At 47.0% G+C, this 14,026-nt stretch overlaps 2 protein-coding genes across 4 annotated transcripts in view; one reads left to right on the forward strand and one right to left on the reverse strand.

Moving 5' to 3' along the window:
* Positions 1–190: 190 nt before the first annotated feature.
* MRPL55 (mitochondrial ribosomal protein L55) lies at positions 191–8,491 on the reverse strand. 3 transcript variants are annotated; one of them, XM_075062164.1, is made up of 4 exons: positions 8,401–8,491; positions 5,760–5,956; positions 1,274–1,475; positions 191–455 (listed from the first exon to the last, which is right to left on the reverse strand). In XM_075062164.1, exons 2-4 carry the CDS (start codon positions 5,783–5,785, stop codon positions 306–308), a joined length of 378 nt encoding a protein of 125 aa, XP_074918265.1. In that variant the 5' UTR covers positions 5,786–5,956; positions 8,401–8,491; the 3' UTR covers positions 191–305. The 3 variants fall into 3 exon arrangements, with proteins under 3 accessions (XP_074918265.1, XP_032659345.1, XP_074918264.1); XM_032803454.2 differs by having other exon boundaries at positions 8,306–8,402; XM_075062163.1 differs by lacking the exon at positions 8,401–8,491 and adding an exon at positions 8,067–8,141.
* Positions 8,492–8,552: 61 nt separating this feature from the next.
* Positions 8,553–14,026, forward strand: part of GUK1 (guanylate kinase 1) — a 41,490-nt gene continuing 36,016 nt past the window's right edge. The window contains exon 1 of the mRNA XM_032803424.2: positions 8,553–8,664. Within this exon, the coding sequence (XP_032659315.1) occupies positions 8,628–8,664 (37 nt within the window). The 5' untranslated portion in view covers positions 8,553–8,627. The remainder of the gene's footprint in view (positions 8,665–14,026) is intronic.

The following is a 14,026-nucleotide window of genomic DNA, read 5'->3' on the forward strand; positions in this document are numbered from 1 at the left end:
CCAGACTATGAGATGATAATGGCTGAGGTATTTTGATGAGTCAGACTGGAGGATCTTGCACTGCCAGTGCCCATACTGTATTTGAGTAGTGGATAAACAGAGACTTCAGTCTCCAGGACTGTCAGTCCAGTAGCTTTCACCAACACTAAACAACAAACACACAAAATGAAACAACTGCACAGAAGAGAAAGAATCTGTACTCAGCTATAAACTTTCTCTTTATAACAGTAAGTTATAGACTCCTTCTCCGCAGGTCCGGGTTGCCAAATCTTCCCTTTACACTTCCACAGATCCTCAGAACAAACTCATTTTTTCTTCCAAAATTTTCTGTAATCATCCAAATTAAACTCATCATCCAACACTTCCTCCTGTTTGCTTTTAAACCTTCTGGGATCGCGCTTCCGTAACCTCGCTCTTCTTTCAGCCTCGGAAAGAGTGTTGATGTCTACAGGCATCTGTGGAGGGGAACAAAAATTAATAATCAGTCAAAGGCATCTTATTCAAATACCTCAGTGTTCAAAAGGTGAGAGATGGGACATTGTTGTGCAGAGGAGTTTGCCACAAAATAAAAATCCCAATAGAGGTTAATCGAATAGGAATCATTTTATTAATCATGATTCTCTTACTGATTGCCAGGTTTTCACTGGTTTGGGGGCAGATGCAGAAGTTATTCTGCATTATCTATTATCCCAAGGATGTATGATGTAGTAGTGAGATCATCAGAACACAAGCATCTAACCTTCTGCAAACGAGGAAGAAATTGGGATAGAGCTGAACACAACTTTCCAAAAATCCAATGTGAATGTCAATTAGTATTACTTCTACAGCTTTACAAAGGGTTTATGATGTAGGAACACTGGAACAGCAACGGTATCTAATGATCCACCTAGCCTGATGTCCTGTTGAAGAGATTACCATTAAAAATACTGGAGGCTCTACCTCCTTGGAGAAAGCTAATTGAACCTTGTGTTTCAGGATATAGCAACAACTCTGCCCCTGGACAAATGGACAAGTGCATTTGAGGTTTATCATCTTTCTCTAGAGCATCAAGGTGGTCCATCCAGTCTAATATCCGGACCACCAAAGGTTTGATCCAATATAGCAAATCCTATGTGTGCATCAGTGACCGACACAGGATGCTTCAGAGGAAGTAACTCCACCATTCTCATTATGCAATATTGTGCAATACTCTCACATATATTTGTGCAACACTCAATACAACCTCCATCCCAGCAATTCTATTAAAAATTAGATTTTGCTCAATATTTCTTACTGTAAGGATCCGCCTTGGCTCCTTATAGCGGATATGAATAGCAGATCCATCAGGCCTGACCAAGAGCACTGGGTAGGTCCTGCCGTATGTCTGCCTCTGAATGCGGGCGATGGACGTCCTGTTGGAGTTATGTTGGCTGAGGGATGTATGCAGATTGCAAGCAACGGGGAGTAACCTGTGCATGGCAACCTGACGCAGCAAACTAAGAAGAATTCAAATAGGGCAAGGTTAGTTATTCTTCTCTTCCATTCCACAGGGAGGTAGTCTACTGAACTTGACTACCTTTTTTTCTAACATACATGAATACAGCCCTACCAAATTCAGTCCATTTCAGTCAATTTCATGGCCAGAGGGTTTTTAAATTGGGTTTCACTATTTTAGCTGTTCAGATCTGAAATTTCAAGGTGTTGTAACCATGGAGGTCCCGACCCAAAAGATGATTGTGGGGTGTGGGAGGAGAGTCACTGTTGTAGGAGGGCCTGGGGATTGCCACCTTCACTTCTGTGATGCCTTCACAGCTAGGCAGCAGCCCTGGAGCTTCCTGCAGTGGGGAAAAAGGCTCCTGGAGTTGGAGGTGAATCTGATCTCCCCTTGCTGCTGGGAGTGCCCTGCCAGGGGCTCCTAGCTGCTAGCCCCAGCCAATGCCAGATAAATGCACGGGCACTCCGGGAGCCGCTGGGGGCGGAAGCCCCATGCCCAGGCACCCTGAGGGGTGGAAGCCCTGAGCTCAGTTCCAGGGCTGCTGCAGTGTACCACTCTCAGTTCTGCACTGCTTCTGGAGATAGATCTGATCTCCTCACCAAGAACGGCCATACAGGGGAAGAACAAGTCCTGTCCCTCCCCAGCTCAGCCTGGACTAGCAGCTAGGAGCTCCCAGCTGGGGCACTCCCAGTAGCATGGGGAGATCAGATTTCACAGGGAAGGGCTGATTTTGTGGTCTGTGATATGTTTTTCACAGCTGTGACACTGGTAGGGCCTTATACATGACACCATGTCCAAGAACATGGACTAGAGAGGGAAGAGATTTATCATCCTCCATCCAGGCTACTTTTAAATGTCCCAACCAAAGAAGCTTCCACCGCAACCCTGGTAATATTAATGATGATGAGAATTTACATAATATTTATAAACCACTTTGAGAGTAAATGGTAAGTAATTATATTAGTAACAATAATACTTTTTGCTTATACTACAATTCTACACAGGATCTAAGGCATTTTTTCAAAGGAAGGCAAATGTTTAATGGGGAAAACAACAATCAAGGAACTTGAACCACACAGTATTTAAGTGCCCTGGGAGGATTAGAACTCAGGAGTTCTGCGCATAGATGAACAGACCAAGCCCCTGTTTTATATCCCACAGTCTGACAGATCTCATCTGCAAATCCTTGGTCCTGTAGTATAGCCTGATATTTTAATGATCTGTTTTTCTTCCTTCAAATAACTCATTTGTTGATGACAGGCCTCCAGGACAAATTGCATTAGGCTAATTTCTATCATGTGACTAGAGTTCACAGGGCCTCAGATCACCAATCTTCAGAGAAAAGCAAAGTAGAGATACTGTTAACAGCAAAAATAGGAGGGTACAGACAGGCAAGGAAAATGGTTAGAGCCATGGAAAATCTTCTTCATTAAGAGGAAATGTAAAGATCGGGACTTTTTAGTTTAGAGAGAAGAGGAGCATGAGGGGACACAATAGAGGCACATAAGATTTGATTTCATTGGTCCTGGAACTCTTAATTCAAGTGAACAATACCACTGTGACATTCCCCAGAGTGCCACCTGGACTGCTGTGTCCCCTTAGCTCTCCAGCCTGGCATGCCTTTTACACCGTTTTGCTGATGAACAGGCTCTCCTCACTCTCAGCCACCAGCATGCAAAGTCACTCCCAGCTGAATACATGAATGCTATGCCCAGTCATTCATGAATTACACACAGGATGACACTATGCATACCCCTCAGCCCCAACCTTGCTCCCCAGAACACTGTTCAGGACCCTCCCCCGGGATAGTATAACCTCATAGATAGATAGTCTTCATTCCAATAATGGGTAATGAATATGCACTAGGCTTGTTGACCTAAGATTCTCAAGCACTTCAACCAAAACACACAGTTTAGATAAATCAATAAAAAGTTTATCTAGAGAAAGACAGCTTTTAAGTGATGACAAATACAGTCACGTATAACTCAGGATTAGTTACAAAAAAAATAGAAAGATAAAACTGCAAGCTAATTCTCAAATTTGACCAAGACTAATAGGTTTAAAAGCAAAAGGTTTGTCTCACCCTGAGCTGGAATACATTTCACAGGCTGCGTCCCTTTCCAGCATGGGACCACTCCCCCCTTTGTTCAGTTCTTTGAGACTCATCGTTGTCATGAGCAGAGAAATGGCTCAGGATATTTTTCCATCCCTTTCTATACCCCAATCCTTTATGCTGGAAAAATCCTTGCTGGGTCATGGGATCAGGCAGTTTCATTGCCTGCATGAGCTCCGAACTGCCCTTAGGATGAATTGTAAATTTCTTGTTTACTACTCTCCCACTGCTGGAGAATGTCTGATTAAGCCAGTAATGGCTCTCTAGCACTTCACAGTGTCTTTGTCTCTGAGTAATTGGTTTGAGTGTGTTACCAAAAACTACAAGTTTCAGTAACAATCATATAGTAAAATCTCATAATTTTACATGTAGTGTTGTTACACACATTCCTGAAGGAATTCTGTGCCAAAAAATTAAAAATTCTGCATATAATATTTTAAAATTCTGCAAATTTTATTTGTCAAAATAACACTACATAATCACACCACTTTCAATTATTTTGGTAATTTATTTCAGAACAACAATATAAACACAAAAAATTCCCCCAGGAGTAGAGTGTTAAAGAAACCCCTATGACAACCTAGTTCCTCTCCCACTCCTCAAAGCCCAGCCAGAACCCACAACCCGTCCTGAGTCCAGCCACAGGGTCCCTCCAGGCAATATACCTGAACCTCTCCCCCACCAGAGCCCAACCATGCCCCCCCCCCCAGATACCCGCATCCCCTCCACTCCAGAGCCTAGCTGTGGCCCCACCAGCCACACCCATCCCCCTACCACTCAGGGATCCAGAAAGAGAAACAGTCTGTTGCTGGGTCTCAGCCAGGTTTGTATGGAGTTTCCTGCATGCCACTATTTCCTTCCCTCAGGGCCTACAGGGACCTACAGCTGCTAGGAACTCTCTACTCCAGGGGTGGGCAAACTTTTTGGGTCGAGGGCCACATCTGGGTGGGGAAATTGTATGCAGGGCCAGGGCAGAGGGTTGAGGTGCAGGAGGGAGTGGGAGGGGGCGCGGTGTTCAGGAAGGGGCTTAGGGCAAGGGATTGGGGCAGAGGAAGGGTGCAGGGTGTATGAGGGGGCTCAGGGAAGGGAGTTGGGGTGCAGGAGGGGGCTCAGGGCAGGGGGTTGGGGTGTAGGAAGGATGCAGGGTGCAGCAGTGAGCTCAGGGCAGGGGGTTGGGGTGCAGGAGGTGTGTGGGGTTTACGAGGGGGCTCTGGGCAGAGGGTTGGGGTGCAAGCAGGGGGCTTAGGGCAGGGAGTTGGGTGGTGGGGTATAGGAGGGATTTGGGCTCCGGGATGGCAGTGGCGTGCACTGGGGCCAGGGCAGGCTCCCTGCACATCTGCCCTGCGCCGCTCCTGGAAGCACTGTGGCCCCTGGCGAAGGGGATGCAGAGGGCTCTGTGTGCACTGCCCTTGCCTTGCCTCCAGGTACCTCCCCTAAAACTCCCATTGGCTGCGGTTCCCCAATACCGGCCAATGGGAGCTGTAGGGGGCCGTGCCTGGAGGCAAAGGCAATGCATGAAGCCCTCTGCCCCCGCCCAGGGCCACAGGGACATGGTGCCGGTGGCGCCGTGGACCGGATCCAGCCTGTGTGCTGTACTTTGCCCACCCCTGTTCTACTCTCTCCCCCGGCCCAGTGTCTTCTATGTGCAAGCTGGGCTCTGCCAGATCCAGTGGCCTCTAGTGGTGGCTAGCAGCACTGCAATTCATTTCTGTGAGGGAAAGGAAATTATGTGCAAAAAACATTAATTTCTCCAAAATTCTGCATTGCGCACTCTCACAGAACTCCCCCAGGAGTAACATTTGAACATGATGACAATATTCAGCGGATTATAAGTTTTCAAATGATACCTCACAAGGCATACTTTGTACAAAATATAACAAAAGCAGAACATGGGGTACACGGTGTCACAGCGACTGACTTCACTGGGACAATCTGGGCTATAAGGGCTGCAGGATCAGATCCTGTCTTAATAAGAATAACTACAAACTTTATTCTTAGTCATAAAGATTCTGATCTTTTGCGGTGCTGAGTACCTACTGCAAGGAGGTGAGTGCTGTCAACTCCCTCTGAAGAGAATGCTAGATTGCCCATTTATTCCATCAAAATTAACACACCATGACCAACATCAGCCAGTTCTTTAGCCAAGTCACAGTATTTGAATGTGAAGTTTACCCCAGAGTCCTGCTTACTGCTGCCATCCCACTCTTAGGTAGAACCACAGAAGTCCAAGGAACTAGTTCAACGAGGGCTTTGCCTGGAATACTGGATTTAATCACTGCATGAAACTATTCCACAAAGTTCTTCAAGGTAAGGGATCAATTGTTACACCACAGCTCTGCACCACACACGTTCTTCTTTTTGTAGGTAACCTAATGACCAAATGGACCAAAAAGAGATGGATCAAGCGAAGCAGCCTTTTCTTACGACTTTAATCAAAACTCTTCTGAAACTGCCCATTAAAAAAAACAACAACAAAAAAAAACAACTTGCAATTCTGAGGAACCCCATTAGCATTTTGGAAAGTGCTTTAAAATAAAAAGTTAGTGTAAAGGAGGATTCTGAGAACTGATGATTTTCCCCTCTTTCTCTGCAAAATTACAGCATATGGCTGCTCAAATCAGGCCAATCTGTGCTCTACATTCTTTGATCTTTCCAGGTAACAATGGTGCAACTTGCATTAAAGCAGAAACAGAAGATAAGGCAGATATCCAATGTATGACATTTAATTTTCTGCAGCAACACTTCTCATAGCTATTAGCAAGTTCACTTAATTCTCCATCAGATTTTATTATTAAGCCTTAGGAAAATAAGTTTATTTCCGAACACATGTCATCTGCAAACTGGCTAATTTCTAGAAGGCACTGGAGTTGTTGCACCAAAGGAGAAGAGCTGTTTTCTAATGGCTGACAGATGCGTCACATCGGGATTCTGCAATGGAGCAACCCATCTGGCTCTGCCTCTCTGCTCCCAAACACTCCTCTCTCCTCTGACCCTGCTCTCCTGCTATGATGGTGGTTCACAACGCCTCCCATACACCAAGAACCAGTACAGAGCTCAGAGCTCTGTGTGGCAATGCAATAATGGCAGCTGAGAGGAGAGAATGAACGGCAGGAGGAAATTGCTTTGGCAGAGAGGGATCATTGGCGGTGGAGGGGAATCATGTGCCTGGTGAGGGGAAAAGGAGAGGTACCCAAAACATGTACTCTTTTCTTCAGTATCCCAAGGGTCAACAACTGCTCTATAATTCAGTCTAACTGCACCTGCAGGGTTAGTGATGATCCTGTTGTACAACATCAGGTCTGTCATGTGGGATTACGGGTGTAATCACAGGAGGGGAGCAGTAGACCCAGCACACATTTCAGACAGCTCGCTACACCCCTAAATGCATAAGGTAGGCTGCAGTGTGGCCCCAAACACCTCATACATTGATATCAACCCTCGCATAGGAAGAAGTTATTTTTCTCCCTTTACTACAGTGGGCCAAATTTGTCCCTGGTTGAACTCTTTAATGGGATGACACCAGGAATGAATTTGGCCCAGTATTTTCCACATATAAAATCCTTTAGCCATTCTGGTGACAGTATCCAGGGTGCTACAAATTAACCAAAACCTGGCCACACTGCAAGCTGGGATCTCTGGGCAGGAGCCTCCTTCCTATAACCTTTCATGACTAGTCTGTGTAGCAGGGTCATGACTAAGCTTACACGCAACAACTTAAGACTGCAATAGCTTTTCACATGTCTGACTCTAAAAGCTCCCTAATGCTCCCACATAATGGAGTTATAGCCGGCCCCTGCCTTCCCTGACCCCGCTCTGCACGGAGCACACACATGCTAAACACATTACTGGGTGTTATTTGTGTTGTGGCAACATCTGAAGGTTTCAAACAGGATCAAGCCCCAACACAATAGGGTGCTGTACAAACACCTAGCCAATTAAGATCTGATCCATCCTGTGCTAGGGACTCCTATCTTGCACTTGCAAGGACAGATTAACTGACTGAGGTGTTATAGCTAGAACTCCTATGATCCTAAAGCATCCCAACAGTGGGAAACTAGGAAAATAAAACCTACAACGGCTGAGAAAAAGAGAAGTAGAGAGAAGCAGGGACAGAGTGATGGGCAGGATGACAGGCTGGTGTAGCAAGGCAATAGGCAGTGAATAGAGCAGGGTAACAGGCAGTTAAAGGAGCAGCCAGAGCAGGGTGACAGGGATGTGAGGAAGGACCATGAGGATAACAGGTGCCCCAGCGGCATGTCAGGAGAGGGGATGTGGGAGGCAGGGAGAATAGGGGGTGATGTAGTGGGAGGGAGAGAGGAACAGGCTGTGGGGCACAGAGGGGGCTGAGGTACTGGGCGCAATGCGGGGGCACAAGGGGGCTGAGGTACTGGGTACAAGGAGGACACAAGCTGAGGTAGCAGGTGCAGGGCCGCAGTGGGGCTGAGCTATCCGGGCGCGGGCGGGAGGAACAGGCTTTACCCCAGGGTGACGCTGGCCGGGCACCCCAGGGGGAGGCCGGTGGTTTTGGGGGGCGGGGTTCTGCGTCACGCCCAGGAGACCACGCGCCTGTCACGCCCCCCCACCCCCCGGACGCACCCTCAGCACTTCCCCCTCCGTGACGGCTCAGCCCCTAGGTCAACGTCCCGCCATACCGCCCCGGCCGGCGGGCACTGTCCCCCTCCCCCACAAGCGGGCCCGTCCCAAGCCGCGCCACTTACAGGCGGCCCCCCCGCTCCGCACAGTGGTCTGGCCCACGGGCTGCCCCCTCTCGAGAGACAATGGTTTAACCCTTCGGGAGCTCACTCCCACTCACGTGACTAAAGCCAGGCCCCCAGCAAACCTCCACTCCAAGCAGCCGCCACGCGCCCCCTTACTTCCCACCCCCGAAACGTCATCACGCGGCGCCGGCGCCGCTTAGCAACGCTACGTCTGCAGCGGCTACGAGGCACCGCCTGTGTCACGTGGGAGACGCAGGGGGCGGGGTCGCGCGTGTGGTGGCGCGTGGGGTCCGAGCGCGGGGTGCCGGCCCCGGCTTCTCTCATGAGTTGGCGGCGCCTGTGCAGCGTGGCGGTGGCGGGTGAGTTGGGGGGAGTCGGCCCCGGTCCCGCCTTCCTCCGGCAATAGAGTCCCCCTCCCCCCCCAGCGCTCCCTGTGTTCCTTCCCTCCCCCCTACAGCTCCAGCCCCCTGTACCCCTGCCCCTAATACAGCCCCATGCCCTCCCCCAACACAGCCCTGTCCCCTCCCCCAATACAGCCCCACCCGTAGCGCTCCCTGTGTTCCTCCCCTCGCCCCTACAGCTTCAGCCCCCTGTACCTCTGCCCCCATACTCCCCCACCAGTAGCACTGCCTGTGTTCCTCCCCTCCCCTCCCCAGCTCCAGCCCCCTGTACTCCTGCCCCCAGTACAGCCCCGTCCCCTCCCCCAGTACAGCCCCACCCATAGTGCTCCCTGTGTTCCTCTCTCCATACAGCTCCAGCCTCCTGTACCCCCTGCCCCCAATACAGCTCCACCTATAGTGCTCCCTGTGTACCTCCCCTTCCCCATACAGCTCCAGCCCCCTGTACCCCCTGCCCCCAATACAGCCCCACCAGTAACACTCCCTGTGTACCTCCCCCCCCATACAGCTCCTGCCCCAATACAGTCCCACCCCCATACTGCTCCCTTCCCTCACCCATTACTGCTCCATCCCCCTTCATACAGCCCCCAGTACCTCCCCTCCCCCAATACAGCCCCACCCCTAGTGCTTCCCTGTGTACATCCCCTTCCCCTATACAGCTCCAGCCCCTAGTACCTCCTGCCCCCAATATAGCCCCATCCTGCCCCATCCCTAGTGCTCCCCCGCCCCCTTCCCTCCCCCCAATACTGCTCCATCCCCCTTACTACAGCCCCCGTACCACCCCTCTCCCAATACATCCCAACCCCTAGCACTTCCTCTGTACCTCCCTTCCTGACAAACTAACTTGATAGCATTTTTAAGTGATTACAAGTTTGACTGATTAAATATATTACACAAATATTTTTACCTTTGACTTCTGTAGGACATTTGACTTGATACCATACTCCATTTTATTTACAGTTGGAGAATACAAAATCAGCTTGGGGTGCATTAAACAGATTAAAAAACTGGCTGACTGGTAGATCTCAAAATGTAATTGTAATTGGGGAATCATCATTAGTGCCAAGTAATATTACTGTGATGCGGAGATTTAAAGTTGCAGTTGGATATTTAATCAAGCTTTTATCTTGTCTTTTGCATTGAGGGGAAGGAATTTTCCTTCCTATTGATTTAATTAAGCCCATTATAGAAAGCACTGAAGCAGGCAATATCTAATTGCTGCAGACCTCAGATGGGAGTACTATTAGGAATGCATGCCACCCTCCATTTGTAGCTATTTGTGTCTGTGTATTCTTTGTGAACCAGACCATATGGTAACATGGGGCAAATAGCCTCTTTTTATTTTCTTATTTGAATTTCATGTGGCTGGATACAAGGTGATCCAATTAAAGAGTATGCTGCAATCTGATGACGATAGGGGTTCAGATAATTTCCTCTTCTGTTTAGCTTTGCAAAGCCTTTTTACTAAATTATTTCCATGTAGATAGACAGCGGGAGTCTTTGTTTCCTTCCTGGCTTGTTGCCAGCAGGCTATCCTGAGGCCAGTTGATGTTAAAACCACTTGGATGAGAGGTACAGGAAAATAATTTATATTGGAAACAAAACACAAGCTTACTGTGCAGGCTTTCTCAACCAGCCTGCCCTTCCCTCATTGCTATATGGCAAAGATTCTCAAACTGGGGGTCGGATCCCCTCAGGAGGTCACGAGGTTATTACCTCGGGGGAGTCACGAGCTGTCAGCCTCCATCCCAAACCTTGCCTTGCCTCCAGCATTTATAATGATGTTAAATATATTAAGTGTTTGTTTTTAATTTATTAGGGGAGTTGCACTCAGAGACTAGCTATGTGAAAGGGGTCTCCAGTACAAAAGTTTGAGAACCATTGCTATATGGGAAGGGTGTCCTGTTACAGAATAGATTGGGAACCACTGAGCACCTTCTATAAAAGTCCTAAAGCACTTCATGGTGCGTCTGATGTTTCTTCCTCCAGATCCCATTGGTTCCCCCAGGACCTGTAGAGAATGACACACGTCATTCCTTTCTGCCAAAGGGCTGATGAAGCATGCTGCCCTCACATCACCTGGGAATGAAGGAGCTGGACTCTGATCCCTGAGTAGCAGAACACTGCATTGCCACTAGCCTTTCTATTCTGTGTCTATCAGAGCAAGAGAATAAACCCATGATCGTCCAAATTAGTACCAGTCAAATAGCAGCTGTGTGGTTTTGCCACATTCACATCCCCTTTCAGCTGCATTGATGGATGGAAGGAGACAGTGCTTTTTAAAACAAAACAAAAAAACCCCCCAAACACTTCCCCATTGGGAAGGTCCTTTCCAGGACACACACTTTTGTTGCTGTCTCCCACTGTGCTGCTCTGCTCTTATTCTGTTTAGTGTTCTGGGAGCCAAGTGAAACTTCTTAAAGCCTGATCTTATCTTAGATTCACTTAACTGCTAGCATACATAGCACAATGGAGTAGAGCTGGGGGATGTGATGGCAGGAGAAAGCAACCCAGGAATGTAAATGGTCAGAATTATCCTAGCACAGTGTAAGGAACTGTTGTGTGTATATAGCCATGTTCACAGGGACATATGTGAGCCTTCTTGCTGTGTTTCATGCTACACGTTACTTTTACGGTGGAGAAGGTACAGCATGCAGCAGTTGTAATGATTGAGTTTGTTAGCTTTTAGGACTGAGTTCTTTGGCAAGGACTGAAAATTGCACAGAGTCCATGAGCTGGGACTTGCAGTCGCTCCTGGATCGTATCCGAGAAAGCACTGCCAAGCTGAGCGAACCCATGAGGGGCTGAAAGTTCATTATCTTGTGACTTATCAGGCTAGCAGTAATACTGTACAGCTATTGAAAGCTGGTGTTTCAAACTTTCATGTGGTATGAAGTAGTGGTTTGTCTTCAGCTGATCATGAGGTAGCAGCTAATCATGTCAAGGTTGAAATGAGAAACTGGAGTGGAAACTAAGAAATTAATCAGATCACTGGTCTTACAGTCCAATAATCTCCCAGTGTGGGATGGCTTGGAAGCATTTATTTTTTGAGCCTAGACCAGAATCAATTTCTTTAGGACCACCAGACACTTGCAGATATGAGTCCTCTAGCAGAGATCAGAAATAGACATTTTTTGGTACCTGTCTGGGAAAGAAAAAGAGGAGTGCACAATTCTAGAGGAACAGCAGAGTGAGGAGCTGGAGTCCAACAGGAACCTAAGCCAATAAGGTTAAGGCAGTGGAAGTATTTAGCTTGAACGTCTTTATATTTTTGAAGTATTAGTTATATGGGCTAAACTACAAGTTCATTGACTGGATAGATTGGTAAAAATGCTTCTAAAATTGAGTTAGGGATGAATTAAAGTAATTGATATCCTGGATATTCACATTCCCCAGTAAAAAAACCTCTGTGCTGCCCTGAGAGTGGACACTCCTCTTTTGACTCACTCTAGTTTGCAGACTTTGAGCAGGGCTTCCCTCTATCTTAACCCAGGTTGTTGCTTTCATAGTTCTTGCAGCCATTCTATTCTGGATATTTTTCTTCTGCCGTTTGGAGAATTCCAAGATTTTCTGGTCTGTGTTTTATGATAACGTCTATACCACCCATACAGCTCACGAGAGCACTTTGTAATACCAGAAAGAGAAAAGCAAGGAATTGCTCTGTGAATATGCAGGTGTATGTGTATATAACTTTATAGGTTAAAGATTTTTCCTTTAGTAAGTATATTGTCCAGCAAACTTTCATTGCTAATACACCCAGGAATTTGACATAAACTATGGTAAAAATTGTATCCATAACTGATGATTTAAAAACAAAAACCTGGTTTGATTTAATTTTTGTTTTTCTGGTACATAAGAAACTGAAATCTCTGTAAGAAGTTTGTGGCATTGTGCTTTTATTTTAAGAAGGTGCTGGTACATAATACACCAAATTCCAACCCAGAATGAATTTGTATTTGTGTTTATAAAATCCTGATGCTGGAGGTTTATTCTGGAGTAGCTGACTCAGTGGCATTGCACAGGCCCTTTAACTTTACCTTCACAGATTCCAAAAAAATCATAATGTCTGGAGGGAGTGATTTAATCAATTAGCATTGTGCCTAGTGAGGTCTCAGTGAAAATACTCTCTTGGTTTTCAAGTGAGCCGAGAAAAGTGGAGGTCTAGAATAGGTTGATCCCTTTGGGGGATAGAATTGAGTGTTTAGATTACTTCCTTGTCTCTTATGCAGTGTGTGTGCAGTGCCTGTCCACCATGAAAACTTCACAAAGGCCATTTGCTGTCAGAATGCTTATTAAGCACAAGTCTCAACGCATGAGCTGACCGCAGCAGTTTGGTTTCCCAAGCACATGCTGATAATTGCACATTGCTGTCTACGGTTGATTTGCAGCATGCCCCACCCTAAGCAGCCTTCCTCTGGACAACAGCAGGTTATGATTCTTTACAGTTCAGTTAAGTTATTGCACTGGTCCTGAAGGGAAGGTACCATGTTATGCTATGATGTCTTCAAAGCTCAAAAATGCTGTGTGTGTGTATATTGCAAAGTATTTTTAATTTTTGCCATATTACTTAAAACTTCAACTAGATTGGCTTTCAGAGTTTTGAAGACCCTACCAGTTGTCCCATGGTTTAGAAGGGTGGGAATAATATATTGCTTATAAAGAACATGCTAAAAATAGGAAATGAGATTAAAGGTGTCTAATCCAGAAAACCTCTCTTGAGGCTATAGAAAAACTGTCCTCTGATCAGGGCTGGCTCCAGGGTTTTTGCCACCACAAGCAGCAAAAAAAAAAAAAAAGGCCGCCATCGCGATCTGCAGCTCTACTACCGCCGCCGCTTCAGTCTTCGCTGACAATTCAGTGGCTGGTCGTTCTCTCCGAGAGAGAGTGAGAGACCCGCCGCCGAAGACCCGGATGTGCCACCCCTCACCGTTGGCCACCCCAAGCAGCTGCTTGCTGGGCTGGTGCCTGAAGCCGGCCCTGCCTCTGATCTTCTTTTCTATTCCTAAAATGGCTTCATTACCTTCTCTCTTCAAGCCATTGCTAATCAGTACTAGTTTTGTTGAACTCTTTCTGTACTTTGGCTTATCTGCTGTTCTGCACTTCCCCCATGAAAATCAATGGAATATTAGAGTACCCCAGTGGAAGTCTGCTTGGATGTATGTGTAATAGTCATCAGCCATCTAGGAGACATTTATTTATGCTACTGGTTAATGTAGTTGCTAGCAGGGAAAGAACAGTCATGTGCTAGGCACATGTCTCCAAAATACCAACAGCAGTGATTGACTCAGTTGTATACTCTGGCCTGGTCTACACTACGCGTTTA

Source organism: Chelonoidis abingdonii, chromosome 2, assembly GCF_003597395.2.
Source record: "Chelonoidis abingdonii isolate Lonesome George chromosome 2, CheloAbing_2.0, whole genome shotgun sequence".
Taxonomy (NCBI): Eukaryota; Metazoa; Chordata; order Testudines; family Testudinidae; genus Chelonoidis; species Chelonoidis abingdonii.

What these genes read in the sequence shown, in the direction of transcription:
- MRPL55 (XM_075062164.1), bottom strand. Translation starts at nt 5,785, where the DNA reads ATGGCAGCAGTAAGCAGGACTCTGGG. An exon ending in GCAGTAAGCAGGACTCTGGG is followed by an intron (nt 1,476 to 5,759) that starts GTAAACTTCACA and finishes AATTCTTCTTAG; the next exon opens with TTTGCTGCGTCAGGTTGCCA. An exon ending in AGCCAAGGCGGATCCTTACA is followed by an intron (nt 456 to 1,273) that starts GTAAGAAATATT and finishes TCCCCTCCACAG; the next exon opens with ATGCCTGTAGACATCAACAC.